The sequence below is a fragment of the Pelophylax lessonae genome (assembly GCF_965119305.1).
Source record: "Pelophylax lessonae genome assembly, chromosome: 8".
In the NCBI taxonomy this organism is placed as follows: Eukaryota; Metazoa; Chordata; class Amphibia; order Anura; family Ranidae; genus Pelophylax; species Pelophylax lessonae.
In genome coordinates, this window is record NC_138775.1 from 261,583,990 (window position 1) to 261,611,522 (window position 27,533).

The following is a 27,533-nucleotide window of genomic DNA, read 5'->3' on the forward strand; positions in this document are numbered from 1 at the left end:
TAAACACTTGCCTGTGTGTCACCAGAAGCATTACTCTGCATATGAAACCAGACACCTACTGAATGCTTCATTACTATTACAGCCTTCTGAGATGAGCTATCCAGTCTGAACTAGTTTCAGCACTAGCTAGCTATTGTAACAACAAATACCCAGCTTCTCAGCCCAGCCTGCTTACTTACAGAAGTCACTACTTACAGAGCTGAGCTCTGGCAGATTTCTAACAAGACACCAAAAATACAGTACTTATTATGTCTGACAAAGATCTCACAGAGTTACCTGCATTTAGTCAAGATAAAGCAGACTCCTTACTTCATTCTGCTTGTCCTGTCAGAGCCCCTCACCCATCCTTGAAGGCAAGGGAGGTTTATGAAGCAAGTAAGGAAGAAACATCTAGTAACCTGACTGCATTATGGGAAAAGACTTTAAGTTGTATAACAGCCACTAATGAAACTAGCAACAATTCTGAGCAATTGAACACTGCTCTCTCAAGGGTTAAGAAGGCATTTGAGAATTATAAAAGACTTTCTGAGAAGTACTATTCCCTATTGTCACATTCCAACATAGAGGAAGCTGCATTGGAATTAAAGGACTTTACTTCTAATGACCAGCAGAGGCATAGCACATATCTTGAAGCAAAGGCACAGATAGAAGGTAGATTAGCACAGCTACATGAAACTACATCCTGCAAATCTGCTTCTTCAAGACACTCAGGAAAATCTTCTAGGTCTGCCCGCTCATATCATAAATCTTCTTCTAAGTCATTGCGGTCCTGCTCTATAAGGTCAATACTGAGCGACCAAATACTCAAAGCTCGCCAAAAGGTTGCAGTAGCCCAGGTTCAAGCCGCCTGCTCTGAAAAAGAAGCAGCCTTCAAGGCAGAAGCTAAATGCAAGGAAGCAAGAATGCAAGCAGAAACAGAGGCTCAGCTAGAAATTCTTCAGAAGAACAGAGAAAAGGAAGTAGCTTTAGCAGAGTTATCTGTCTTGGAACAAGCCCTATTGGAAGAAGAAGGATCAGCTTGTACCAGCTTGGCTGCTTGTCAAGACCCTGTTGAAAGGACCCTACAGTTTGTCTTAACTCAGAACCACGACAATACAGTCCCACCTACAGTTGGAGATTCTTCTCATAATCATCCAGCAAGTGGATCAGAAGGCAATGTGTCACCAAAGCAAGCTGGTCAACTAGACACACCTACTAACAGAGACCCTCCACAACTACCGCACGTCACAAAATCAAGTGAATCAACCTACGCAGCTCATGTGCCACCACAACCCTATGTGCATAGAGATTACAAGGGCACAGCAGAAGACTACAGAATGAACTCTATACCCCCTTTGATACAGCTCTCTTTAACTTCAAATGCTCAGAGACCTTCAGACGACAGACCCTTACCTAGATTAAACCCACCTGCAACACCTTTCTCTCTACCTACCAGCCAACATCATATACCAACCATGGTCCAAGACGGCGCACCATCAGTACCCCCTGTGGCTATAAAAACTGAAAGCACTGACATTGCAGAGTTCAGCAAGTATATGACTCAACGAGAGTTGATTACAACTGGACTGTCTAGATTTGATGACCGCCCAGAGAACTACAGGAGTTGGAGATCTACATTTAAGGCGGTAACCAAGAACTTGGACATTGATCCTCAAGCAGAACTTGACTTACTAATAAAGTGGTTGGGGCGTCAATCTTCAGAACAAGTAAAGAGACTTAAATCTGTCTACATTTATAACTTTAAAGCAGGCCTTGATGCTGCCTGGGAACGTCTAGAACAAGACTATGGGAGCCCCGAAGTCATTGAATCTGCCTTATTCCAAAGACTAAACGACTTTCCTAAAATCTCTGTTAAGGACAATCATAAGCTTAGAGAGTTAGGTGACCTCCTTCATGAACTTGAAATTGCTAAGTTAGATCCTAGTTTACCAGGTCTTAGCTATTTAGACACTGCTCAGGGCGTAAATCCTATTGTAGCAAAGTTGCCTAGTTATCTTCAGGGAAAGTGGACTAGTGTAGGATCAAAGTATAAGTATGAACATCATGTTTCCTTCCCTCCCTTTTCTTATTTCGCAGAGTTCGTGCGGAAGGTTGCAAGATCCAAGAATGACCCAAGCTTCTTCTATCCAGATACAACCACCATTCCTTTAAGTACTTCAAGGGGTATTGCCACCAACAGTAAATTCAAGGATTTAAGGCATCCTATTGCCGTGAGGAAGACCGCGATAGCATCCAACGTCTTAGCTACAGACATTAAAGCTAGCAATCTTAGTCAACAGTGTCCTATTCATAATGCGCCACACTCTCTCTCCAAATGTCGTGCATTTAAGGACAACCCTATTGAAGAACGCAAGTCATTTCTCAAAGAGCATAATATCTGTTTTAAGTGTTGTGCATCCTCCGATCATTTAGCTAGAGACTGTAAGATCGCCATCAGATGTTCTCTCTGCAACAGTGCCAAACATGTGGACGCTCTTCATTCAGACCTGTTCAAAAGGAAACCTTCACCCTGAAGCAACCCCAAGACTACATCAGATGATGGCGGGGAGAGAACTGAGCAGTATGCCAACCCCGTAACCACAAAGTGTACAGAGGTATGTGGAGAAGGGCTTCATAGCAAGTCTTGTAGCAAGATATGTCTTGTAAGGGTTTTTCCTGAAGGATGTCCACAAAATTCCATAAAAATGTATGCCATACTCGATGATCAGAGCAATCGCTCATTGGCCAGTATAGAATTCTTTGACCTATTCAACATTCAAGGAGAGACCTGGTCCTATACCTTGCAGACATGTGCAGGAAAGATCAATACTTCTGGAAGAAGAGCCCATGGCCTCATAGTTGCATCAGAATATGAGGACACAGAGTTTCCTCTTCCAACTCTAATCGAATGTGATCAGCTACCGAACAACAGAGAAGAAATCCCCACACCAGAGGTTGCATGTCATCACCCTCATTTGAGCCACATTGCTAACTACATTCCACCACTTAACAAGGATGTTAAGATTTTGTTTCTACTAGGGAGAGACATTCCTAGAATTCATTAAAATAAGAGAGTTATGTAACGGTCCAGATGATGCTCCTCAGGCCCAGAAACTTGATCTTGGATGGGTCATAATAGGAGAAGTCTGTTTAGACCAATCTCACAAGCTCTTGGATGTAGCTTCCTACAAAACTAATGTTACCTGTCGATTGATGAAATGTCCATCGCACTATTATGTGAAGGAAAGACTTGATTTTAAAAACGAAGTTCCATATCAAGCACTCCAAAGCATTAACTGCAAGCTCACTTCTCAAAAGGACTTTGGTGATTCAGTGTACCAGACTACGTGTGATGACAACAAGATTGTTCCTTCAGTCGAAGACAAGGAGTTCATCAAGATTTTGGATGAAGAGTTCTTCAAGGACAATTCCAACAGACCCAAGTTTTTAATGGACCAGTCTTCTACAAACTCAGAAGAAGACATCGATTTCCACCTGGAGGATCCAGATACTGATCCGGAAATCTGGCCTGAAGTTGTAGCATTGAGTTCCAACATCTGCTCAAGAAGAAACTTGGAGGTAAGGCGTTTTGAACGTTTCTCCTCTTGGAAAAGGTTGGTGAAGACTATAGCAAGATTGAGTCATATTGCACAGATTTTCCGCAAATCGAATCAGACATCGTCTTGCCATGGATGGCACACCTGTAAGGAGTCACCCAATGCATTAGAGTATGAGAGGGCTGAGCTGTTCATCATACGTCGTGTGCAAGAAGAAGTCTTTGTGGAAGAGATTAAGTGCTTAAGAGGCAATGGACCAGTCCCAAAATGTAGCCCACTATTCACACTGAACCCAGTGATCGACAACGAGGACATGCTTCGGGTCGGTGGACGACTGAAAAGGTCAAACCTGCTAGGGAAAGAACAGAACCCCTTGATAATACCAAGAAACCACCATTTGGGAACATTGATTATACAGCATTACCATGAGAGAGTCAAATATCAAGGAAGACACTACACAGAAGGTGCAGTCAGAATTGCAGGGTTCTGGATAGTTGGAGTGAAAAGACAAATAGCCATGATCATTCACAACTGTGTTAAATGTCAGAAGTTACGGGGTAGACAGCAGTTTCAACAGATGGCTGACCTACCTGCAGACAGACTGAGTGAAGATACACCCTTTGCATATGTCGGAATCGATGTGTTTGGACCATGGACAGTAACGGCTAGAAGAAGTCGTGGTGGTCAAGTCAACAGCAAAAGATGGGCTGTAATGTTCACTTGCTTAACTGTAAGAGCTGTGCATATCGAAGTAATCGAGTCAATGGATACTTCGAGCTTTATCAATGCTCTAAGGAGATTTCTTGCTCTAAGAGGTCCCGTGAAGATGTTGAGATCAGATTGTGGAACTAACTTTATTGGTGCTTGCAGAGAGTTACAGATCGACCGACAACAAGTTGTAAATTATTTGAGTGATCTAGGCTGCATGTGGAAATTCAACCCACCACACGCTTCACACATGGGCGGAGCATGGGAACGTATGATTGGGATGGCAAGGCGCATACTGGATTCTATGTTGCTTGATGTGAGTTCTTCACGTCTTACCCATGAAGTACTTACTACATTCCTTGCTGAGGTTGCAGCAATAATCAACTCAAGACCGTTGACCGTTGTATCCACAGACCCAGAATGTCCGACTGTTTTAACTCCAGCTGCATTATTGAGCCGGAAAATTGGACAGATCCCAGCGCCAAAGAGCATCTTTGATGAAAAGGACATATATAAACGTCAATGGAGATACGCTCAATACCTTGCAGATTGTTTCTGGGACAGATGGAGGAGGGAATACCTCACACTTCTCCAAAGACATAAAAAGTGGCAAACCCAGAAGCCTAACTTAAAGGAAGGGGACCTGGTTCTTCTAAAAGACAAGCAAATCAATCGGATCCAGTGGCCAGTTGGAGTTATTACAAAGGCCATTGCTAGTGATGATGGAAAGGTCCGAAGTGTGGAAGTCAGGAATGTAAAGGACGGGAGCCCAAAAACCTTCCTGAGACCAGTCACTGAGACAGTCCTAATTATGCCTGCTTCCAAAAATTCTGATTCAGTGTTATGTGTAGGAGTCACTTAGACCTCTAGCATAGTTAGCTTAGAGGAGAGGGCTACATAGCATTCTACTGTATTCAATGTTAATTGTATGTTTATGGAAAATAATTGTGTAGTGGTATCTCACGATACCAGGCGGGGAGTGTGCTGCCACGCAGCTTTAACTGTCTAGCAGTTGTTATTACATGTTATGTTATGCTATGTTATTGGTATCATCCTAGCACCCCTGCTGTTTCTGGCTAGTTGGTTGCTCCCATCCTTCATTTCCTGCTGTAACTCCCATTTTGTTTAGTTGTTATGAGGAGACTGCAGAGTGTGGAAGCTGTGTAACTTCATTGGAAATTTACCTATGGAAAAGTCTCTATGTTTATGCCCTTTGCTAACTTGAAGCATAAAGAAGCATTGGAGAACACCTCTGGAGTCTTTATTCATTGAGTAAACCATCTGTTAAAGTCATCATTCAACCTGCTGCACACACTTTCAGACTGGGTCTACAAGAAGGTCACAGGTACAATTGATGCTGAGACAGAACATGCACCCCCAGCAATATAAGACCTACGCCCAGTGACATTAGTTCCCCAACCAGCAACAATAGACCTCCTCAACAACAATAGACCCCCCTGCAAAAATAGATCCCTTCCACTTAGAATAGATCCCCCAGCAGCCAGCATCAATAGACCCTGCAGCACACCCTAGCACACCTTTCCGTTACATACAGTCAGTGCTGGAGGTCCCATGTGTTCTTGCTTAAAAAAAGCCCTGACTGTATACATTATATACACAAACAAAAAGAGTTTGTGTAGTCAAAATTGTATGGATAGTGGATTGGTATATCACAGTTTTTATCATACACCGTACACAGTCTCATATAATCTTTTTTTATTGACACCATATATATAATTTCCATTGATTTTAGCCCTGATGAAGGGAGTGATTTGTGACCCCCCCCCCCCCCCACAACACGTTGGATACATGTACGGGATTTTATCATACTGTTTTGATGGACTAAGTGTGGTGCTCCATTCCTATCCCTTTGGTCTCCAAGCAAAGTATTCTTGTAGAACCTTCAGTTGCCTAACTAGTGTCCAATGCACCCTTTTCACCTAACTCTATTTAACCCCTTGATGCATAGGTGCCAACAGTCACGGATTTCCCAGGACATTCACGGGAAACTGACTGTTGTCCCGGGAAATCTTTGTCCCAGGGAGAATCCCGAAAAATAAACTATGTCTCGGCCGCCAGCAGCAGCCAGCCTAGTACACTCTGCAATGCATTGTAAAACCCCCACAGCGCCGGGGTAACACACAGTACAATCACGTTACAATAAAAAAAAAAACACAAATCCATTTTTTGGGGATTTTATGTGATAGACCAACACAAAGTGGCACATTATTGTGAAGTGGAAAAAAGTGATAAATGGCTTTCAAAAAATTTTACAAAGAAATATCTGAAAAGTGTTGCGTGCATTTGTATTCAGCCCCCTTTACTCTGATACCCCTAACTAAAATCTAGTGGAGCCAATTGCCTTCAGAAGTCACCTAATTAGTAAATAGAGTCCACCTGTGTGTAATTTAATCTCAGTATAAATAAAGGTGTTCTGTGAAGCCCTCAGAGGTTTGTTAGCGAATCTTAGTGAACAAACAGCTTAATGAAGGCCAAGGAACACACCAGACAGGTCAGGGATGAGGTTGAGGAGAAGTTTAAAGCAGGGTTTGGTTACAAAAAAAATATCCCAAGCTTTGAACATCTCACAGAGCACTGTTCAGTCCATCATCCAAAAATGGAAAGAGTATGGCACAACTGCAAACCTACCAAGACATGGCTGTCCATCTAAACTGACAGGGCGGGCAAGAAGAGCATTATTCATAGAAGCAGCCAAGAGGCCCATGGTAACTCTGGAAAAGCTGCAGAGATCCACAGCTCAGGTGGGAGAATCTGTCCACAGGACAACTATTAGTCATGCATTCCACAAATCTGGCAAGAAGAAAGCCATAAGAAGTCCGGTGTTCCGTGAAAAATCCATACCCGTGAGAAAACCATACCCTCGTCACTTCCGGTTTAGCTACGGAGGGTATGGATTTCTCACGGTAGTTAAACTTGCGGCGCTTACATTAAAACAGCTTATCTGCAACATAAATCATCTCCGCTCTTTGCCCTGTCACTGCCCTCATCTCCGGTAATAAATATAAAAGCGGATCACGGAGCCGCGATCGCCGTCACATTTACATCTCATACTCACGCCGCCGCTTATATATTCATTACCGGAGATGAGGGAAGTTACAGCGATAGCAGAGGAGATGATTTATGTTGCAGCCGAAGTGTTTTAATGTACCCGCCGCAAGTATTACATTAGACACAGTGCCGTGAGAATTTCATGCCCACCGAGCATGCGCGCTCAGCTGTTTCAGACCGGAAGTGACGACGGTATGGTTTCTCCACAGGGTATGGTTTTTTAACGTTACACCGGCTTGCAGTTTGCAAGAAGCCATGTGGGGGACACAACAAACATGTGGAAGAAGGTGCTCTGGTCAGATGTGATAAAAAAATTAGCTTTTTGGCCTAAAAGCAAAACGCTATCTGTTGTGGAAAGCTAACACTGCACATCACACTGAACACACCATCCACACCATGAAACATGGTGGTGGCAGCATCATGTTGTGGGGATGTTTTCTTCAGCAAGACAGGGAAGCTGGTCAGAGTTGATGGGAAGATGGATGGAGCCAAATACAGGGCAATCCTAGAAGAAATTCTACTTCTAAGTCTGCAAAAGACTTGAGAGTGGGGGAGGTTCACCTTCCAGCAGAAAAAATACCCTAAACATACAGCCAGAGCTACAATTAGATTGTAAGCTCTTCTGAGCAGGACCCTCTAAATCCTCTTGTATTTTATTGTATTGTATATGTACTGTCTCCCTCTAATGTTGTAAAGCGCTGCGTAAATTGCTGGCGCTATAGAAATCCTTAATAATAATAATACAATGGAATGCTTTAGATCAGGGGTCTTCAAACTATGACCCTCCAGTTGTTCAGGAACTACAATTCCCATCATGCCTAGTCATGTTTGTGAATGTCAGAGTTTTACAATGCCTCATGGGATGTGTAGTTCTACAACAGCTGGAGGGCCGGAGTTTGAGGATCCCTGGTTTAGATCAAAGCATATTCATGTGTTAGAATGGCCCAATCACAGTCCAGACCTAAATCCAATTGAGAATCTGTGGCAAGACTTGAAAATTGCTGTTCACAGACGCTCTCAATCCAATCTGACAGAGCTTGAGCTATTTTGCCAAGAAGAATTGGCAAAAATGTCACTCTTTAGATGTGCAAAGCTGGAAGAGACATCCCCAAAAAGACTTGCAGCTGTAAATGCAGCAAAAGGTGGTTCTACTAAGTATTGACTTAGGGGGGCTGAATACAAATGCACACTTTTCACATATTTATTTGTAAAAAAAATATGAAAACCATTTATCATTTTCCTTCTACTTCACAATTATGTGCCACATTGTGTTGGTCTATCTATCACATAAAATCCCAGTAAAATACATTTACGTTTTTAGTTGTAACAATGTGGAAAATTTCAAGGGGTATGAATACTTTTTCAAGGCACTGTATGTGACCTAGTCTATTAGTCTTAATAATGGGCAGCATTTCTAATAATAATTCAACAGAATTCCCTGCTCAGGTTGGTTTGTCTGAATTTCTAACTGGATTCACCGAATCCTCAGAAAATCAAACCTGGACAGATTTGTTCATCACTAGTAGTAAGTTAATCAACAGTAAGTTAACCTCCCTAGCGGTATTCCCGAGTGTAGCTCGGGGTTAAATTCCAGTGCCAAAAGCGGTAACCCTGAGCCACACTTGATGTACCGCTAGGAAGATCACTGGATCCTGGTAGAGGGGTTACTTACCTTGTCACCGGGATCCAGCGATGTATCCCGGCGGTGTGCGGCGGCGGATATTCCTCCCGATGCTCTGTGTGCCCTGGCTTCCGTCTCCTGCGAGGTGATGTTCTCAGGGGGTGGAATCGGCGGCAAATTCAAAAGTAAAACACACCAAACACACTGATACAATGCAAAATAAAATAAATTCACATTAGTTTGCCCCCCAGTGCCCTTTCCTGCAGTTTTACTGTACTTTTATATATATATATATATATATATATATATATATATATATATATACATACGTATATATACATATATATATATATATGTGTATATATATGTATATATATGTATATATGTATATATATATATATATATATATATATATATATATATATATATATGTATACGTATATATATACTTTAACGTATTTATAATTATTTATTATATTATAATTTATGATTTTGTGTTTCAAACTTTATCATACCCGAGATGTTATAAAGAAGAACGCACAGTAAAAAAAAAAATCATATGTAAATAGTTGGTTTGGGCTGCTCATTCTTAACCGCTTGCCGAGCGCCGCAAGTACATATACTGCGGCGGTCAGCCCCTCACAGGCAGAGTGACGTATCGGTACGTCACTAGCCTATGAGGCTCTGGGGAGCGAGCTCGCGCCGCCAGTGGTGCGCTCCCGCTCCCGCGCGGTCACGGACCCCCCCCCCCCCCGCGCGTGTGACTGGCGGACCCAATGTCCGCTGGTCACTCTGCGATCGTCAGGGGAGAGGGAGAAAGGCAGATGGCTGATGTAAACAAGCCGCCTGTCATTCTCCCCTGTGTAGAAACACTGATCATACGGTTCTACTATGTAGGACCGTTGATCAGTGTTCCTACAGCTCAAGCCACAGCCAATAACAGTTAGAATCACGCCCCTAGGGACACACACAGCCCCTCCCTCTCAAATAAAGTTAACCCCTTCACTGCCAGTGTAATTTTACAGTAACAGTGCATATATATAGCACTGATTACTGTAGAAATGTCACTGGTAACCCCAAAAGTGTCAAAAATGTCAGTCAAGGGTCCGATCTGTCCGCCCCAATGTCGCAGTACCGCAAAAAAAATCGCAGATCGCCGCCATTACGCGTTAAAAAAAAAAACAAAAATGACAAAAATCTTTCCCTTTGTTAGTAAACGCGATAACTTTTGCGCAAACCAATCAAAATACGCTTTTTGCAATTTTTTTTACCAAACATATGTAGCATAAAACAAATTGGCCTAAAATGTTAAAAAATTTTGATTTTTACTTTTTTTTGGGGGGAATTTCATATAAAAAAATGAGAAAAATATTGTTATTTTTGCAAAATTGTCGCTCTTTTTTTGTTTATAGCGCGTGATCAAAAAATCGCACAAGTGATCAAATACCACCAAAAGAAAGCTCTGTTTGTGGGGAAAAAAGGACGTCAAATTCGTTTAGGTTCAGCGTCGCACGACCGCGCAATTGTCCGTTAAAGTCACGCAGTGCCGAATCGCAAAATACCCCCTGGTCTTTTAGCAGCCAAATCCTCCGGGGCTTAAGTGGTTAAGAATGACATGCAAAATAATGGTACCGCTTTCAGCACCTAAAATCCGAAAGAATCATACCGCCAGGGAGGGTTATATAAACATGGGACTATGCTCCGACTAAGTGGAGAAATAATAACTAACTAATAAACTTCAAATGTTAAAAAAAGAAAAACAACAAAAAAGGGGACAGTAAGCAAAAGTATTTCAAGTGTTCATGTAGGGATCTTCCTGGAGTTTTGCTGTAGAGTTGAGTGAAATAGACAAACGTTGGAACGTTGGACTGTCTGGAGAGAAATGGGATGTCTGGAAGAGGTAGACCAATGACACAAACAGTATTCTGTAAAGTATTGCAGTGAAAACAGATGAATTGTCACGATATGAAAGAAACCATTCGAAAGTCTGACAGCTGTATTTGGACCACTTTTGGCTGGAGTGTCCAACCTCCACAAATCTGTTATTCTCAAAAAATAGTCTGTAAAAGACTAAACAAAACTACAGACCTTGAAGAAGTTCACTTTGCGGAATGGCACGTAGCAGGTTTATGTGTCACTGCTGATTGTAAGACAGGCTTGTCCGGTAAAGTCGCAGTATTTCCGGAAAGGTACGGCTTGGGGAGTAAAACTGAAGACATTTGGCTGATATTCTCTATGCAAACCTCATTACAGAAAAATGCATCTCAGTTTATTTATGTTTAAGTAACTTGTGATGGAAAATGAAGTGAGAGCTATCAAGTGAGATGGAGACGTTGTTAGATCTTCCATCCAAATAGTCAGACATGCTCAGGAGGTGGCCTCCCACGGAGCAGCATAATATCTCCAACTGCTAGCTGCATAGGAGGTGGACTAGATTACACCACCATTTGATAAATGGCTACAGATAACAATAATAAATGTCATGTAGTCCATTCGATTCAACCTAACAGCTTTGCCTAGAGTGTAAACAATGACCTTGTAAAACAACCCATTCAGTTTAAAACAGAAATGAAAGGCAAAACATTTGTGTATAGATATAAAAAAAAAAAAAACATAAATACCGTATTTATCGGGGTATAACACGCACGTAAATTTCAGGAAAAAAGCTGAAATTGAAAATAAACAGCTTTGAACATTTTTTTTAATCAAATGCCGTTTCACCAGTGCCCACGAATGCAGCCTCCTCATCAGCACAGTGCCCACGAATGCAGCCTCCTCATCAGCACAGTGCCCACGAATGCAGCCGCCTCATCAGCACAGTGCCCGTGAATGCAGCCGCCTCATCAGCACAGTGCCCACGAATGCAGCCTCCTCATCAGCACAGTGCCCACAAATGCAGCCTCCTCATCAGCACAGTGCCCATGAATGCAGCCTCCTCATCAGCACAGTGCCCACGAATGCAGCCTCCTCATCAGCACAGTGCCCATGAATGCAGCCTCCTCATCAGCACAGTGCCCGTGAATGCAGCCTCCTCATCAGCACAGTGCCCATGAATGCAGCCTCCTCATCAGCACAGTGCCCACGAATGCAGCCTCCTCATCAGCACAGTGCCCACGAATGCAGCCTCCTCATCAGCACAGTGCCCACGAATGCAGCCTCCTCATCAGCACAGTGCCCATGAATGCAGCCTCCTCATCAGCACAGTGCCCACGAATGCAGCCTCCTCATCAGCGCAGTGCCCACGAATGCAGCCTCCTCATCAGCGCAGTGCCCATCATTGCAGCCTCGCCACCACAGTGTCCATCATTGTAGCCTCGCCAGCGCAGTGCCCAAACATGCAGCCTCGCCAGCGCAGTACCCATAATTGCAGCTTTGCCAGTGCAGTGCCCATAATTGCAGCTTCGCCAGCGCAGTGCCCATAATTGCAGCTTCGCCAGCGCAGTGCCCATAGTTGCAGCCTCGCCAGCGCAGTGACAGTAATTGCAGCCTCGCCAGCGCCATTGACACTATTAGGATCATGTTTTAAAAAGTCCAGGAAGCAGCACCGAGGTAGAAGGGGGTGGGCGGGGCCGAGGAGAAGGAAGGACGCACGCGCTGTCATCGGAAGTCCCGGCGCCTATTATAGACGTCGGCATAGGAGGCGGGACTTCCGATGACAGCGCGTCCTTCCTTCTCCTCGGCCCTGCCCGCCCCCTTCTACCTCTCGCCACTGCTTCCTGGACTTTTTTTTTTTTTTCATATCGGCGTATAACATGCACAGCTGCTTTTTCCTCCATATTTAAGAGGAAAAAGTGCGTGTTATACGCCGATAAATACGATACTTTTTCCTTTTTTTTTATAAATGATCACATTCTCTCTGTTCTCAGCTGCATAAGAGTTGGGGGAGGAGAAGCAGCAGCATAATGAGCTTGCCAGTAAATGGCTGTGTATTGGGGGTGTGTCAGGACTAATCTGTTCATTGGAAGAGAGCAGACTGAGTTCCCAGTATAGCTAGGGAACTGTCTACACTGTGCTCTCCTGCCTAGTGTGGTCAGTTTTTAATAGGAAAGCAGAGGGACTGGCAGGATTTCACACAAAGGAAGCAATACAAAGAGAAGACTTTCTCATACAAGGAAATGGTGCAGCAGGCACATATCAGGAGTATCAAGTGTTGGGGTAACAAACGCTTCAATGGTGAACTCTAAACAAACAACTAAATACAGAGATGAGTTGTATGATGTATGTATGATTAATACAAAAAGTGAGGCTTGGTTTTGATGGATATACAGTGGAGTGCATCCACCTACAAAGGAGCCGATAAGTAATGAGATATTGTGTAGGTGTACCTTTTTATGGTCCTAGGCTGCCAACCTCTCTGCTCGCCCTGCCGGCAGTTCATAGCAGTTCATAGTACCGTTAAGGATTGACGTTCTTTTTAAGCCCTAACATAGGTCTCCTATTGCGCCTCAATTCCAATAAGATCCACTGCTCAAGTCTTGGGGAAGGGGAGACTCTATGCCCCAAAACTCGTTGTCTGTATTTAAAGCTCGTAATCAGAGGTCTCCAAACTTTGGAAGCAAACTTTAGGGGGGCCAAACTGTGGTCAGTAGGAGTAGAAAATATCCTGGCATCAGTGGGAGTAAAAATGCTATAGGCTTGGGGGTCAGTGGGAGTAAAAGAACGTACCAGCTTGGCTGAGTTTGCTTTTCCACTACGTGGTACGAGTCGGCACCTTTCAGCACTGTATAGGCTCTACTCGACTCGGTTTGCTTTTCCACTGTTGTAGTACTTAGTAGTAAGTTGTTGGGATTACAACGATTCTCTGACCAATCAGTGGCTAGTAGTGACAAACAATCAATGCTGCATGCAAAGGATTGTGGGATATGGTATCTGTAAGGCCTGCTTGGAACCCCAACCGAGGTGGTACTGTTTAAGCGAGCCGTACCGACGCCGTACCATGTAGTGGAAAAGTGCCGCTGTACCAAACCATACCGACCGTTCTAACCCGTACCATGCGGTACCATGCAGTGGAAAAGCGCCAAACCGAGCCAAACTGATCTGTACCATGCAGTGGAAAAGCGCCTTAAGAGGCATGGAGGAGCTCAGCTATGAGAAAAGATTAGAGAAACTTTCTCTTGAGAAGAGGAGATTAAGGGGGGTGTGATCACCATGTACAAATACATAAGGGGTCCATATAGTGAACTTGGTGTTGAGTTATTCACTTTAAGGTCATCACAGAGGACAAGGGGCACTCTTTATGTCTGGAGGAAAAGAGATTTTGTATCCAAATATGGAAAGGTTTCTTCACAGTAAGAGCTGTGAAAATGTGGAATAGACTCCCTCCAGAGCCGGTTCTGGCCAGCTCAGCAGATTGTTTTAAAAAAGGCCTGGATTCTTTCCTAGATGTACATAATAAAACTGAATACTTACATTTATAGGTAAAGTTGATCCAGTGAATATCTGATTGTCTCTTGAGGGATCAGGAAGGATTTTTTCCCCCAGCTGTAGAAAATTGAATAATGCTTTGCTGGGGTTTTTTGCCTTCCTCTGGATCAACTGTGGGCATAGGATTGTGTATATGGGATTGTATTGTTATGTTGTGTTTTTTTTTGTTGGTTGAGCTAGATCAGTGGTGTCCAAACTTTTTTCAAAGAGGGCCAGACTTGATGAAGTGAACATGCGTGAGGGCCGACTATATGTATATATATATATATATATATATATATATATGTGAAATAAAAAGCATCAGTGCTTTATGAATAAAATCACACTTACATAAACAGGCAGTAGAATTGTAGAGATGACACCTCCTCGGTCAGCTCCACAAGATCCTCGGTCGGCTTGTACAGGTGGCTGTGTGCGGTGAAGGAGAGAAGGAATGCAGTTTTTAAATTCTGCACTCCCACGCAGTCGTGGGTGGCGCCAGCCAAATAGAGCAGAGCGGGGGCGGAGCGGGACTTAGGAGCATCCAAGCTGCCGAGGGAGGCCAGAGGCCCCGGGCCCCGTCCCCGAGCCATCCCATCGGGGCAGGGATGTGAGATGTCTCAGAGAGAGACATTGACAAAAGTCAGCGGTGTCTCTGGGGGCCGTATGAAACTAAAGGACGGGCCGCAACTGGCCCGCGGGCCAGACTTTGGACATGACTGAGTTAGATGGACTTGTGTCGTTTTTCAAACTAACTATGTTACTATGTAACTCTGAGGTATAATGCTAGCCTGTCCTGTTCCTTGGGGTTACACTAGCCTTTGGGGGTCAGATGGGTACCACAGCATCTTTAACTCCCACTGATCTCTGATAGTGGGGCAATTTTTGGCCCCACTGACCACCATAGACCATAGATGAAGCACAGGTTCACTTTAATTATCATACATGTGATTCCAGGAATCTTATGGGTTTACTGGTAGCTTGGATCCAGTGTCACACACACTTCACCTCCCACACTCATGTGTTGTCCTGGAATAGAAGTATTTTTACTGTCATCTGTTCTACAGATTTCACCGATGACTATGTCCTGGAAGAGTCACCTCTCACACTCAGGGGATGCACAAATGAGTATGGAAATAAACTTTGCAATATTTCAGCAACACATCGGCATGACCTCTTTCACAAAGCTAGCAAGGAAATTACCATCATTTTGTCATCCTTTCCATTTTTTTAAGACAAACAAAGATCATGTCACAACTCATTTTCAAGCTTACAGTTTGGGTGAAGACCGAAAAGCAGGAGAAAATAAAGGCGTTACTTCCAGCGAAAGTTTCTGGTCATAAAAAGAATTTGAAGATCTTTCAAACTTTCCAAAAGCTTTCACCTTCCCAAAAAAAATGTATTTATATCAAAATAATCAGCTCCTTAACCACTTGACCTCCGGAAGGTTTACCCCCCTTATGACCAGTCCATTTTGTGCGATACGGCACTGTGTTACCTTAACTGACAATTGCGCGGTCATGCAACGATGTACCCAAATAAAATGGATGTAATTTTTTCCCCACAAGTAGAGCTTTCTTTTGGGGGTATTTCATCATCACTGGGTTGTTGTTTTTTTGCGCCATAAACAAAAAAAGACCAACAATTTTGAAAAAAAATATATATTTTTTACTTTCTCCAATAAACACATCCAATAAAAAAATAAATAAATAAACATTTCTTCAGAAATTTAGAGCCGGTTCACACTGAGGCGACACGACTCCTTACTACTTCGGGGGCGACTTGTGCATTACCATGCACCACGACTTCGGAGCGACTTGCAGGGACTTCACATAATGGAAGTCTATGCAAGTCGCTCCGAGGTCGCCCCGAAGTAGTACAGGACCCTTTTTCTAGGTCGGAGCGACTTGTGTCGCTCCTATTAGAACGGGTCCTGTAGCCATCAATGGACCGCGAGGGAGCGCGACTTGTCAGGCTGACAAGTCGCGCTAGTGTAAACCGACTCTTAGGCCAATATGTATTTTGCTACATGTCTTTGGTTAAAAAAAAAATTCCCAAAAAGCGTATATTGATTGGTTTACGCAAACGTTATAGCATCTACAAACTATTGGATATATACTGGAATCTTTGTTTTTTATACTAGTAATGGTGGCAATCGGCAACCTCTAGCAGGACTGCGATATTGTGGTGAACAGTCGGACACTAATTGACTTTTGACACTTTGAGGGAACCAGTGGCACTAATACAGTGATTAATGCTAAAAATATGCACTGTCACTGTACTAATGACACTGGCTGGGAAGGTGTTAAACATTAGGGGCGACCAAAGGGTTAAATGTGTGCCTAACCACTGTTTTTGTGTGTACTATGTGGTATTTTTTACCAAGGCAAGAGATGGATTTTGTTCCCTGCTTTGCAACAAATTTGTCCCTAGGGGGTGCGTTCTAACTGTGTGGGGGATGGACTTATGGAATGAATATAGAGGCCTGTGTTCCTAAATAGGAGGAACACAGGAGCTCTGTGTTCATTGCTGACAGAACAGCGGTCTGTCGTGTTTACAAATGCAGACCGCTGTTCTGTCTCCACAGGGAGCGATCGCGGGTGCCCAGCCACAATCACGGCTGCCGGACCTGCAGATCAGTTTCCCCTGCAGCAAATGGGTGCGCGCGCGCCCCTAATCGCGGCCCGGCAAAGCGAAGTACAGTTACGTTGTTTCACGGGACAGAGCAACAGTATATGTACTGCTGGCATTTGGCAAGTGGTTAATCGCTGTCATTTAAAACACAAACTTGGCGACTGACCTGTATTGTTTGGTGAATATCGGATTGAATGCTTTATAAGTATGCTCTGGTGAGTCCACTCAGTATATCAATGTCCCTGTGTGACTGATAATACATCATTACAGCTCCTAACCACTTCTGGACCGGAACGATTTTCCCCCTTAATGACCAGGCCATATTTTGCGATTCGGCACTGCGTTACTTTAACAGACACTTGCGTGGTCGTGCGACCTAAATAAAATTGATGTCCTTTTTCCCCCAGAAATAGAGCTTTCTTGTGGTGGTATTTGATCACCTGTTGCGATTTTTATTATTTGCGCTATAAACAAAAAAAGAGCGACAATTCTGGAAAAAAACAACAATATTTTTCACATTCTGCTATATAACATTCCCAAAAAAAAATTTTTTAAATCTACATTTTTTAACATTTCAGGCCAATTTGTTTTCTGCTACATATTTTTGGTTAAAAAAAAATCGCAATAAGCGTATTTTGATTGGTTTGCGCAAAAGTTACTAACTACGGGAAAGATTTATGTCATTTTTATTGTTTTTTTTTTTTACTAGTAATGGCGGCAATCTGCGATTTTTAGTGGGACTGCGACATTGCAGCGGACAGATCGGACCCCTAACTGACATTGTTGACACTTTTGGGGGGACCAGTGACATCACTACAGTAATCAGTGCTAAAAATATTCACTGTTACTGCAATAATCCCATTGGCAGGGAAGGGGTTAACCCAGGGGAGATCAAAGGGTTAAATGTGTACCTAGGGGCGTGTTTCTAACTGTATGGGGGTATGGTTTGTGAAATGATCAGAGAGACCTGTGATCCTATATAGAAGGGTCACAGGGGCTCTGTGATCATTCCAGAGAGAAGAACGGTCAGCTGTGTTTACAACAGCCGACCGTTCTTCCCTCTTAGTGGGGAGCGATCGCGGGTGTCAGACAGCAATCGGAGCCGGCCCCGTGCATCGGAGTCCCCGCTGCCAAGTGGGGGCGGGAGCGCGCCACCGGCGGTACGCGCTCGTCCCCTAGCTGTAAGCGCGCGACCTACGGCGGTTTGCGCAGGAGGGCCAGCCTGCCGCAGTATAACTGAGGCGAACGGTCCTTATGTGGTTAAAGTATACCTAAAGGCAAAACTTTTTTAGCTTCGGACAGAATGGAGAGTGATTAGAACACCAGACAGTTTTTTATTGCGGTCTGTGCCCCCGTTAGGGAGATTCACCCTCTCTATTTGTCCTGTTTACCATTATCAATGAAAGTCAAATTTTGGGTTGTCCCCAGAAAAGTTATAGAGGGGAAATATTTCAATGGGGACACTAGTTCTGGTGGCCTAGGGGTCCCCAAGTAATTTGCAGGGATTTCCTCTCACTTCCTGTTTGGCTATTTAGTGAGCATAAAATAGGAAGGGGACCCCCTAAATGGGACTGTAGCGGGTAATAACTCATAAATGTGTCAAAAAAGGTGTAAATGTATTAATACAAAATGAAAAGTATATACAGTTTACAAATATATGTTCGAGTACAAAAAATTACTTTAAAATCTCAGAAATGGCGACTGAATAAAGCTAAATTGTGACGAATGTAACATGGAGGAACCTGGGGTTTGGTCCTGGAGACCCTACGCGTTTCAAAAAGTCTCTTCCTCAGGGGTCTTAGACCATAGTTCCATTATAGATATTCATGTAATACGTCACAGTTCTAAGCATAGTCGCCTGTATAAAAACATTCGTTGTTCGCAGGGCAGCCATCAGAAAAATTGGGGCCCCTTGCACAGCTTTAGGCCTGGGCCCCTTCCCGACCTGACAACCAACACTCCCCAGGGCCGGCCATCTGGCCGCCCCACCGAATCCGCCCGCTGGCCATCCCACCGAGTCCTTCAGTGCACCCACTTTTATTTTAACACTCTTACAACTTAATATGTGAAAATGAATCCAATCCATCAAAAAGACAACTCCATATATTCAGCAAAGAGTCATCCAATCCAGCAAAGACACATCCCTTCGGCTGCATCAGCTTACCCTGCAGCCACCCTGCTTTAGCAATTGCTAGTTACTACAGGAGCAACAACATGATCTCGTTGGTTGGGCCTGGGCAGCCGGGCCCCTTGGACGCCTGGGCCCCTTACATGTGTATGGGCTGTCCCCCCCTGATGGCAGCCCTGGTTGTTCGACCCGCAGGGAGTAGTATGCCCGAGATCGCTCCAAGATCCCACAATACCTTCACCTTACCAAACACCACGGGTGGAGAGGTGCAGGTTTTGAGAGCAACGAGTGTGAGTAGGGAGGAGGGGGCCCGGCACGTCAAGACATCACATGGGGTCCAAAATGTAGTGACACATGAGTATCCAGATTTAGACTTGCAATTCTTAGAACTTTTAGGTAGCAAATGATTGATTGTAAATTTAAGGACCCACACTTTAGGCTTGTATGTCTAATAAGGAAGATATTCAGTGCACATCCTCTAGGTAGAGCACAAAAAGTTTTGCCTATAGTTCTACTTTAAGCAGAGCGACGGAGCGTTTAAAATAATTACATAGCTCCATCTAGTGGTTAATACACAAATTTCAACAATTAAAGCTCAGCTCCATATTCAGCCCACCACCAGCCAATGAACCCCCATTTCACCCTTGAAGTGCAAACCTTACCCCCCCCCCCCCCCCCCACACACACACACACACTGTATACTATGCTATTTTTCTATTATACTTGCTTTTTCCGAAGTCTAAGGCCCTGTTCACACCTGGGAGTTTTTCAGCTCATAAAACGCTCATCTCTGAAGTCTCAAAATGCCCAACAAGCAAAATCTCTTTCATTTCAGTGACCCCTGTTCACATCTGAGCATTTTGCCGCCTGAAGCAAAACGCCTGAAGCTCAAAAAAGTACATAAGCTTCTTTTTTGGCAGATTACAAGCATTTTTGTTAGATGTCAAAGCCTGCCTCCAAACACCTGCAAAAAACGCCTAAAAAAAATGCTGAATAAAGCCCCAAAAAATGCCTGAAAAAAGCCCAAAAGAAACGCCTTAAAATGATACACTCAGGTGTGAATGGAGCCGTAAGGTGAGTCATGTGACAAGCTGTTTCCTCTTCCTTTTCAGTCTACTCCCACTGGTGGACAATCCTCCAGAATGCTGCTCTGTCCATCAACATACTGTGAACAGGAAGCCCAGTGGTGATGGGGGCGGGGCCGTGACACCCTGTGTTTACTGTACTGTCCTCAGCCTTCCTGGTTGAGTGATGGTGAGTGTCATTCTAACCAGACAACTGAGGACATCTTGTGGGAGAAAAGAAGAGCTGCAGGGACAGCTCTGGACTGAAAGTAAGTATCGCAGTCAAAAATATCCCAGAGTTGGACTTTGATAAAATAAAATATTACAAGAGCAAGCATGTAAAAATGTGACAGTAACAGGTTAGGTCATCATAGCAATGAAAACTCAAACTTTGCGCTCACTAAAAATATATTGGGGGTTATTTAGTAAAACTGGAGTGTGCAAAATCTAGTGCGGCTCTGCATAGAAACCAATCAGCTTCGAGGTTTTATTGTTGAAAGCTTAAAGAGTAACTTCACTTTTGTTGAGAAAAAAACATTCCCCTCTGGGTGATCTCTGTACATTACAAGGATTTTAACAAATTTTGTTGCAGATTCCTACCTTTTGTTATTCTGCAGAAATCATTGTTTGTTTGTCTGTATCTATGTGGGAAAATGAATCTAATGGGAGTGGTTTCATAATTATCAGTCAGCTGCTTCACCTGCAGAGCTTTAATGAGGAAAGCTTCTGGGCCTGCATCCCTTTAGACGTGTTCCTATTGGGAGTATCTCACCAAAAATGAAATTTCTGTTGCAGGGGATGCCAGAAATCTGACTTGTATCTTAGGCAGACTTCTGGGAAAATTGGTGAGCCAATCACACAAGCAGGAAATTATGTTTCTGGGGTGTGGTCAGTATACATTCTGTGTACAGAACACCTCCAGGCGGCCATATTGCATTTCATTTTCAGAAAATTACAACAGCCGCAGATTGCAAAAGGAAAGGTAATTTTTGATAACATTTAATTACAATATGATTTGTGTCGCAATTGTATGCACTATATTGTTTTCCTTTATTTGCTATTTTTTTCCCCCCGAAAGTGGAGTTAACATTTAATTAACCACTTCCCACCCAAGGACATACCCGTAGGTCCTTGTGTTTGAGTGGTTATACCGGGATGATGCCTGCACCTACAGGCATCATCCCAGTACCTTTATTTGCAGCCGGCGATTCTCTGCAAATCAGAAGTGATCTGAGTGGCTAATTAGCCACTCGATCACTTCTGCGGGTGGCGAAAGGGGGTCCCACCACCACCTCCCCCGGTCTCTCCTGTCCCATCGCGGAGGCCGGGAGCGATGCAGCCAGTGGCGATGGCTGCCTGGGACAGAGAGAGAGGAACTGACGTTGTTCCCCTCTCTCTAAAACCCAGGAAACCGGGAGTGACGAGTATTCCCCTCCAATCCCCGTCGACACCTTCTGAGGGGAAACGCGTCGGATAGTAGAGATAGTATGGCTGTGCCGTCACATCTCGTGGTCCGCACTGCAGGCGGCCGCAAACTCCTTCAGTAGAAGCCTTCAATTTTTGGCTGAAGCTCCTCCTATATTTGGTAAGACCATCTTGTCCAGTGCACGTGGTGTCACAGTGTGCCGTGGATTATCACAGCGTGGGGTCGGCACTGGTTGCATAACACCTGCTATTAACCAGTTGCCTCTGCGTGCGGCCGGCACTGGTTGCATAATACCTGCTATTAACCAGTTGTCTCTGCGTGGGGTTGGCACTGGTTGCATAATACCTGCTATTAACCAGTTGTCTCTGCGTGGGGTCGGCACTGGTTGCATAATACCTGCTATTAACCAGTTGTCTCTGCGTGGGGTTGGCACTGGTTGCATAATACCTGCTATTAACCAGTTGTCTCTGCGTGGGGTCGGCACTGGTTGCATTACACCTGCTATTAACCAGTTGTCTCTGCATGGGGTCGGCACTGGTTGCATAACACCTGCTATTAACCAGTTGCCTCTGCGCGGGGTTGGCACTGGTTGCATAATACCTGCTATTAACCAGTTGTCTCTGCGTGGGGTCGGCACTGGTTGCATAATACCTGCTATTAACCAGTTGTCACTGCGTGGGGTCGGCACTGGTTGCATTACACCTGCTATTAACCAGTTGTCTCTGCATGGGGTCGGCACTGGTTGCATAACACCTGCTATTAACCAGTTGTCTCTGCGCGGGGTCGGCACTGGTTGCATAATAACTGCTATTAACCAGTTGCCTCTGCGTGGGGTCGGCACGGGTTGCATAACACCTGCTATTAACCAGTTGTCTCTGCGTGGGGTCGGCACTGGTTGCATAATACCTGCTATTAATCAGTTGTCTCTGCGTGGGGTCGGCACTGGTTGCATAACACCTGCTATTAACCAGTTGTCTCTGCGTGGGGTCGGCACTGGTTGCATAATACCTGCTATTAACCAGTTGTCTCTGCATGGGGTCGGCACTGGTTGCATAATACCTGCTATTAATCAGTTGTCTCTGCGTGGGGTCGGCACTGGTTGCATAACACCTGCTATTAACCAGTTGTCTCTGCGTGGGGCCGGTGCTGGTTGCATAACACCTGTTATTAACCAGTTGTCTCTGCGTGGGGCCGGCGCTGGTTGCATAATACTTGCTTTTAACCAGTTGTCTCTGCGTGGTGTCGGCACTGGTTGCATAACACCTGCTATTAACCAGTTGTCTCTGCGTGGTGTCGGCACTGGTTGCATAACACCTGCTATTAACCAGTTGTCTCTGCGTGGGGTCGGCACTGGTTGCATAACACCTGCTATTAACCAGTTCTCTCTGCGTGGGGTCGGCACTGGTTGCATAATACCTGCTATTAACCAGTTGTCTCTGCGTGTGGTCGGCACTGGTTGCATAATACCTGCTATTAACCAGTTGTCTCTGCGTGTGGTCGGCACTGGTTGCATAACACCTGCTATTAACCAGTTGTCTCTGCGTGGGGTCGGCACTGGTTGCATAATACCTGCTATTAACCAGTTGTCTCTGCGTTGGGTCGGCACTGGTTGCATAATACCTGCTATTAACCAGTTGTCTCTGCGTGGGGTCGGCACTGGTTGCATAATACCTGCTATTAACCAGTTGTCTCTGCGTGGGGTCGGCACTGGTTGCATAATACCTGCTATTAACCAGTTGTCTTTGGTAAGGAGCCAATTCACCTTTGCACTGTGAAGATTAGCTGCACCTAAAGAGTGATTCTAACCACCATTCTCTGGAACAGATTATCACCTTTATGGACTCACATGTGTTAATATATTTATAGTTTGGACTTTGTTTATATGCCACTGTGCATGGATGGTGTTGCCCACTGCACTTGGAATTTTTTATTTTGGAATTTTCTGACAATTACCTACTTATGCAGATTTTACACGTATTTTGTTATTGATTGAAAGACACTGTTTCTTTTCCATCTGTATTCATTTTTTGTGCGCACTAGCTAAACTTTCTCACATCACACATTTATTCCAATAAGGTTTTTGGAATCCTAGTTGCTGCCTTTTGTTTCATCAGCGCACCCCTTTTTCTTCTTTATTACTACACAACATTTTATTCTCTAGGGTCTCTACTACAAAAGAAAATATATAATGTTTGGGGGTTCTAAGTCATTTTCTATCAAAAAAAGTAGATTTTTACATGTAGGAGGGAAGTGTCCGAATAGGCTTGGGAAGGAGGTGGCTAACCTCCCTGGCGGTATTCCCGAGTGTGGCTCGGGGTGGAATTTTAGTGCCATTAGCAGTAACCCCGAGCCATACTCGGGGTACCGCCAGGGAGAAGTCGCTGGATCCTGGAAGAGGTTACTTACCTTGTCCCCAGGATGCCGCGATGTATTTCGGCAGCATACAGCGGCCGGATCTTCCGTTTGATGCTGTGTGTCCTGGCTTCTGTCTCCTGCGAGCGTCGTGTCGCAGAGGTGGAACCGGCGGCAAATTCAAATAGTAAAACACACAAACACACTGATATATTGTAATCCTATTGGAAAAAAATAAATTGACATTAATTTGCCCCCCAGTGCCCTTGCCTGCAGTTTTAATGTACTTTATATATATATAAAAGTATAAGTAATCGATTTTGTGCCATCCGCTTGCTGAGTGTAACCTGAAAAACAATTGGATAGTCCCAATTTTTTTTTTTTTTTTTTTACTAACCTTGATTCAGAAGAAAATATACTCACCTTTCTTTCACTTCCTCCCTATGCGACCGCGGCCCACGCCGTCACTTTCTGTCCTGCAATGCATCCTGGGAGCTCTTACTCATCACTCCCAGAAGGCAATGAGCAGTGACGTAGGCGGCTGGCCGCTCCTCTCATCGCGTTATTTGCAAAAAGGAAATGACGCGATGATATGGAAACCGATCGCATAGTACTGCGCATGTGCGAGATTTTGCGCCGCATTCTGCATACACAATGAGCTCAAACCAGGAAGAAGGGAAAACATCTATACACTGCAGCTTCGTATAACCCCAGCAAAGATGTCCGCGCTCAGCAAAGGATTTTAAAATTAAGAATTTCTGATAAATCAAAACATATAAAACTATTAACTATGGAATTAGCGGATATATTAAGGGCTAAGGATTACTATTTGGGCAGTATTTTTTATCAAAAAAACGTTTCTGAGGCCGGAACTCCGCTTTAAGCTGGGAAAACATTTGAGCTTAGTGTCCTAAAAACAAGCCAAAGTTTTATGCATTCCATTGTTTTTTCGCATAACCCATTTTTTATCCACTTATCGTTTTGTGCATAATAAATTGTATAGGAATATATTTCTTGCAAAATGCAATGTGATTAGTCATAAAGTGTACATAACAAACAGCTGTGTCCTCCGCTTGCCTCTCCATGTATGGCAGAAATGTTTAAGCTTTTTTTTTTTTCTTTGTTATCGGCTGCAGATGAGACATGAAGTAGAGCAGTGCCTCTTGCCAGCGGGGATTACGGATAAAATAAATTTCCACCATATCAAGCCATTAAATACCGCTCAGTCTCCCCTTCTATCAGCCAATCTGGCAGCTCTTATGAAAGCATTGACTGGTGACTACGTGATTGTGTTTACACACAGATAGTAGTATTCATAGCGCTGCGGCTATACGTGTATACACATCTCCATACTTAGATCTTACGCTCACTGAGCAGCTAGTATGTCGGTTCTTTCCTATACCCCAAGTGATGAGCAACCCTAAACTGAACCCGATATCCACCGTCACACCGATAAAAAATGCCAAGGGATTTATTATGGCTAAGATAAGCTCCGCAAAGGGAAGTTCAGCTCCAGCAAATGCAGCCATTCTGTAGTAAATGCCTCTTTATGCATTGACAGACCTTCTTAACCACTTCTGGACTGGAAGGATTTGCCCCTTTATAGCGGAGTTCCGGCCAATTTTGCAACTTTAGTGATTCCTGGAGTGCTCGCTATGCTAATCAACAATTGGGCATTTTCAATTTTTTTCGGGGGTCCCTTACCTTATTTTCAGGGAATTTTTGATTGTACTTCCTCCTTCTCCCCCCTCTGTGGCCACGGCCATCGACATCACTTCCGCCTTTGCATTGCATCCTGGGAGCTGTTTGTCATCACTCCCAGGAGGCTGGAATCAGGAAGAACTCCCAGAAGACTCCCTGGAATCAGGAAGTAGGACACGCTTCAGATGCCCACATCCAAGATGGCCACGCTCAGACAGCATTTTTAAAAGGAAGATTTTGACTAAAATCCAATACTGTACACCTTGTAAGTATGAGAATAGCGGTTCTGTAAAGGGCCATTAATTAGTATTATAGGGGTATTTTTAGTTAAAAAATGTTTTTGAGGCCGGAACTCCACTTTAATGACCAGGTCATTTTTTGCAATTGGGCACTGCGTTATTTTAACGGACAATTGCGCGGTCGTGTGACACTGTTCCCAAATAAAATTGATGTCCTTTTTTTACCCACAAATGGAGCTTTCTTTAGAGGGTATTTGATCACCTGTGCGATTTTTATTTTTTGCGCTATCAAAAAAAAATAGCGAAAATTCTGAAAAAAATATATATTTTTTTTTCACTCTCTGCTATATAACATTCCCAAAAAAAAAATTTAAAAATCAAAATTTTTTAACATTTTAGGCCAATTTGTTTTCTGCTACATATTTTTGGTAAATCGCAATAAGCGTATTTTGATTGGTTTGTGAAAAAGTTATCACATCTACTAACTACTGGAAAGATATATGTCATTTTTATTGTTTTTTTTTTTTTTTTACTAGTAATGGCGGCGATCTGCGATTTTTATTGGGACTGCTACATTGCGGCGGACAGATCAGACCCCTAACTGACATTTTTGACACTTTTGGGGGGACCAGTGACATTACTACAGTAATCAGTGGTAAAAATATGCACTGTTACTGTAATAATGTCACTGGCAGGGAAGGGGTTAACCCTGTGGGTGATCAAGGGGTTAAATGTGAGCCTAGGGGAGTGATTCTAACTGTGGGTTGGGGTCGGGGCTTGTGAAATGATCATAGAGACCTGTGATCCTGTGTAGAAGGATCACAGGAGCTCTGTGATCATTCCAGAGAGAAGAACAGGCGGCTGTGTTTACAACAGCTGCCCGTCCTTCTCTCTCAGCGGGGAGCGATTGCGGGCGTCAGGCGGCAATCGGAGCCGCCTGCCCCATGCATCGGAGTCCCCCGCTGCTGAGCTCGCCCCCTAGCATCAGGTGTGCGACCAACGTATACCTACGTCAGTTCGCGCAGGAGGGGCTAAGGGGCTAAGGAATTTTAAAGTTTCAAGTAGGGATCGACCGATTATCGGTGGAGCCGATATTCACTTGCTTTAAAGTATCGGTCATAAACTTGCCGATAATGCTTCAAGTGGTTGTACCAGAGTGATACTGATCTCAGCAGACATTCATCTGTGTATATACTGTAGGTACTTAGAGGTGCCTGTTCTGTGGACCATGGGGGACTTTATAAGCGCCTTGTAATTCCTTCCTTCGACCTCTCTGTCACTACATGAAACAGTGCCCAGCAGACGACTAGGAAAAGACGACTAGTTGCTGAAGGTCTTTAATCCAGCAAAGCTTCTGATGACAGCAGGCATTGGTGGTGTAGGCAATGGATGATATATTCGATCTATGTGGTATTATATGATGATATACTTGCTGGGAATAGAGATGTCCAGCGGATAATGAATACATCAGATCCAGTTTGGGATTGCTGACACCGTGATCGTTGATAAAATCATTCTGCTTTTGTGACCTGGAGAGTATATGCTCTATCAGGTCCTATCTGTCTGGTAAGCCCCCCCCCTGTTTCATCTATGGGTGGAGGTGCACATATGGATTAAGGTGGAGACATTTATAAAAGAAGAACTTCCTGCAC

General features: G+C 44.0%; 1 protein-coding gene across 1 annotated transcript; it reads left to right on the forward strand.

The window, feature by feature from the left end:
* Window positions 1-248: 248 nt before the first annotated feature.
* LOC309561666 (uncharacterized protein) lies at window positions 249-15,680 on the forward strand (the record flags this gene model as incomplete). Its single annotated transcript, XM_082265657.1, has 3 exons — window positions 249-869; window positions 927-1,961; window positions 15,405-15,680. The coding sequence occupies 3 exons, from the start codon at window positions 249-251 to the stop codon at window positions 15,678-15,680; spliced, it is 1,932 nt and encodes a 643-aa protein (XP_082121783.1).
* Between the last annotated feature and the right edge of the window lie 11,853 nt (window positions 15,681-27,533).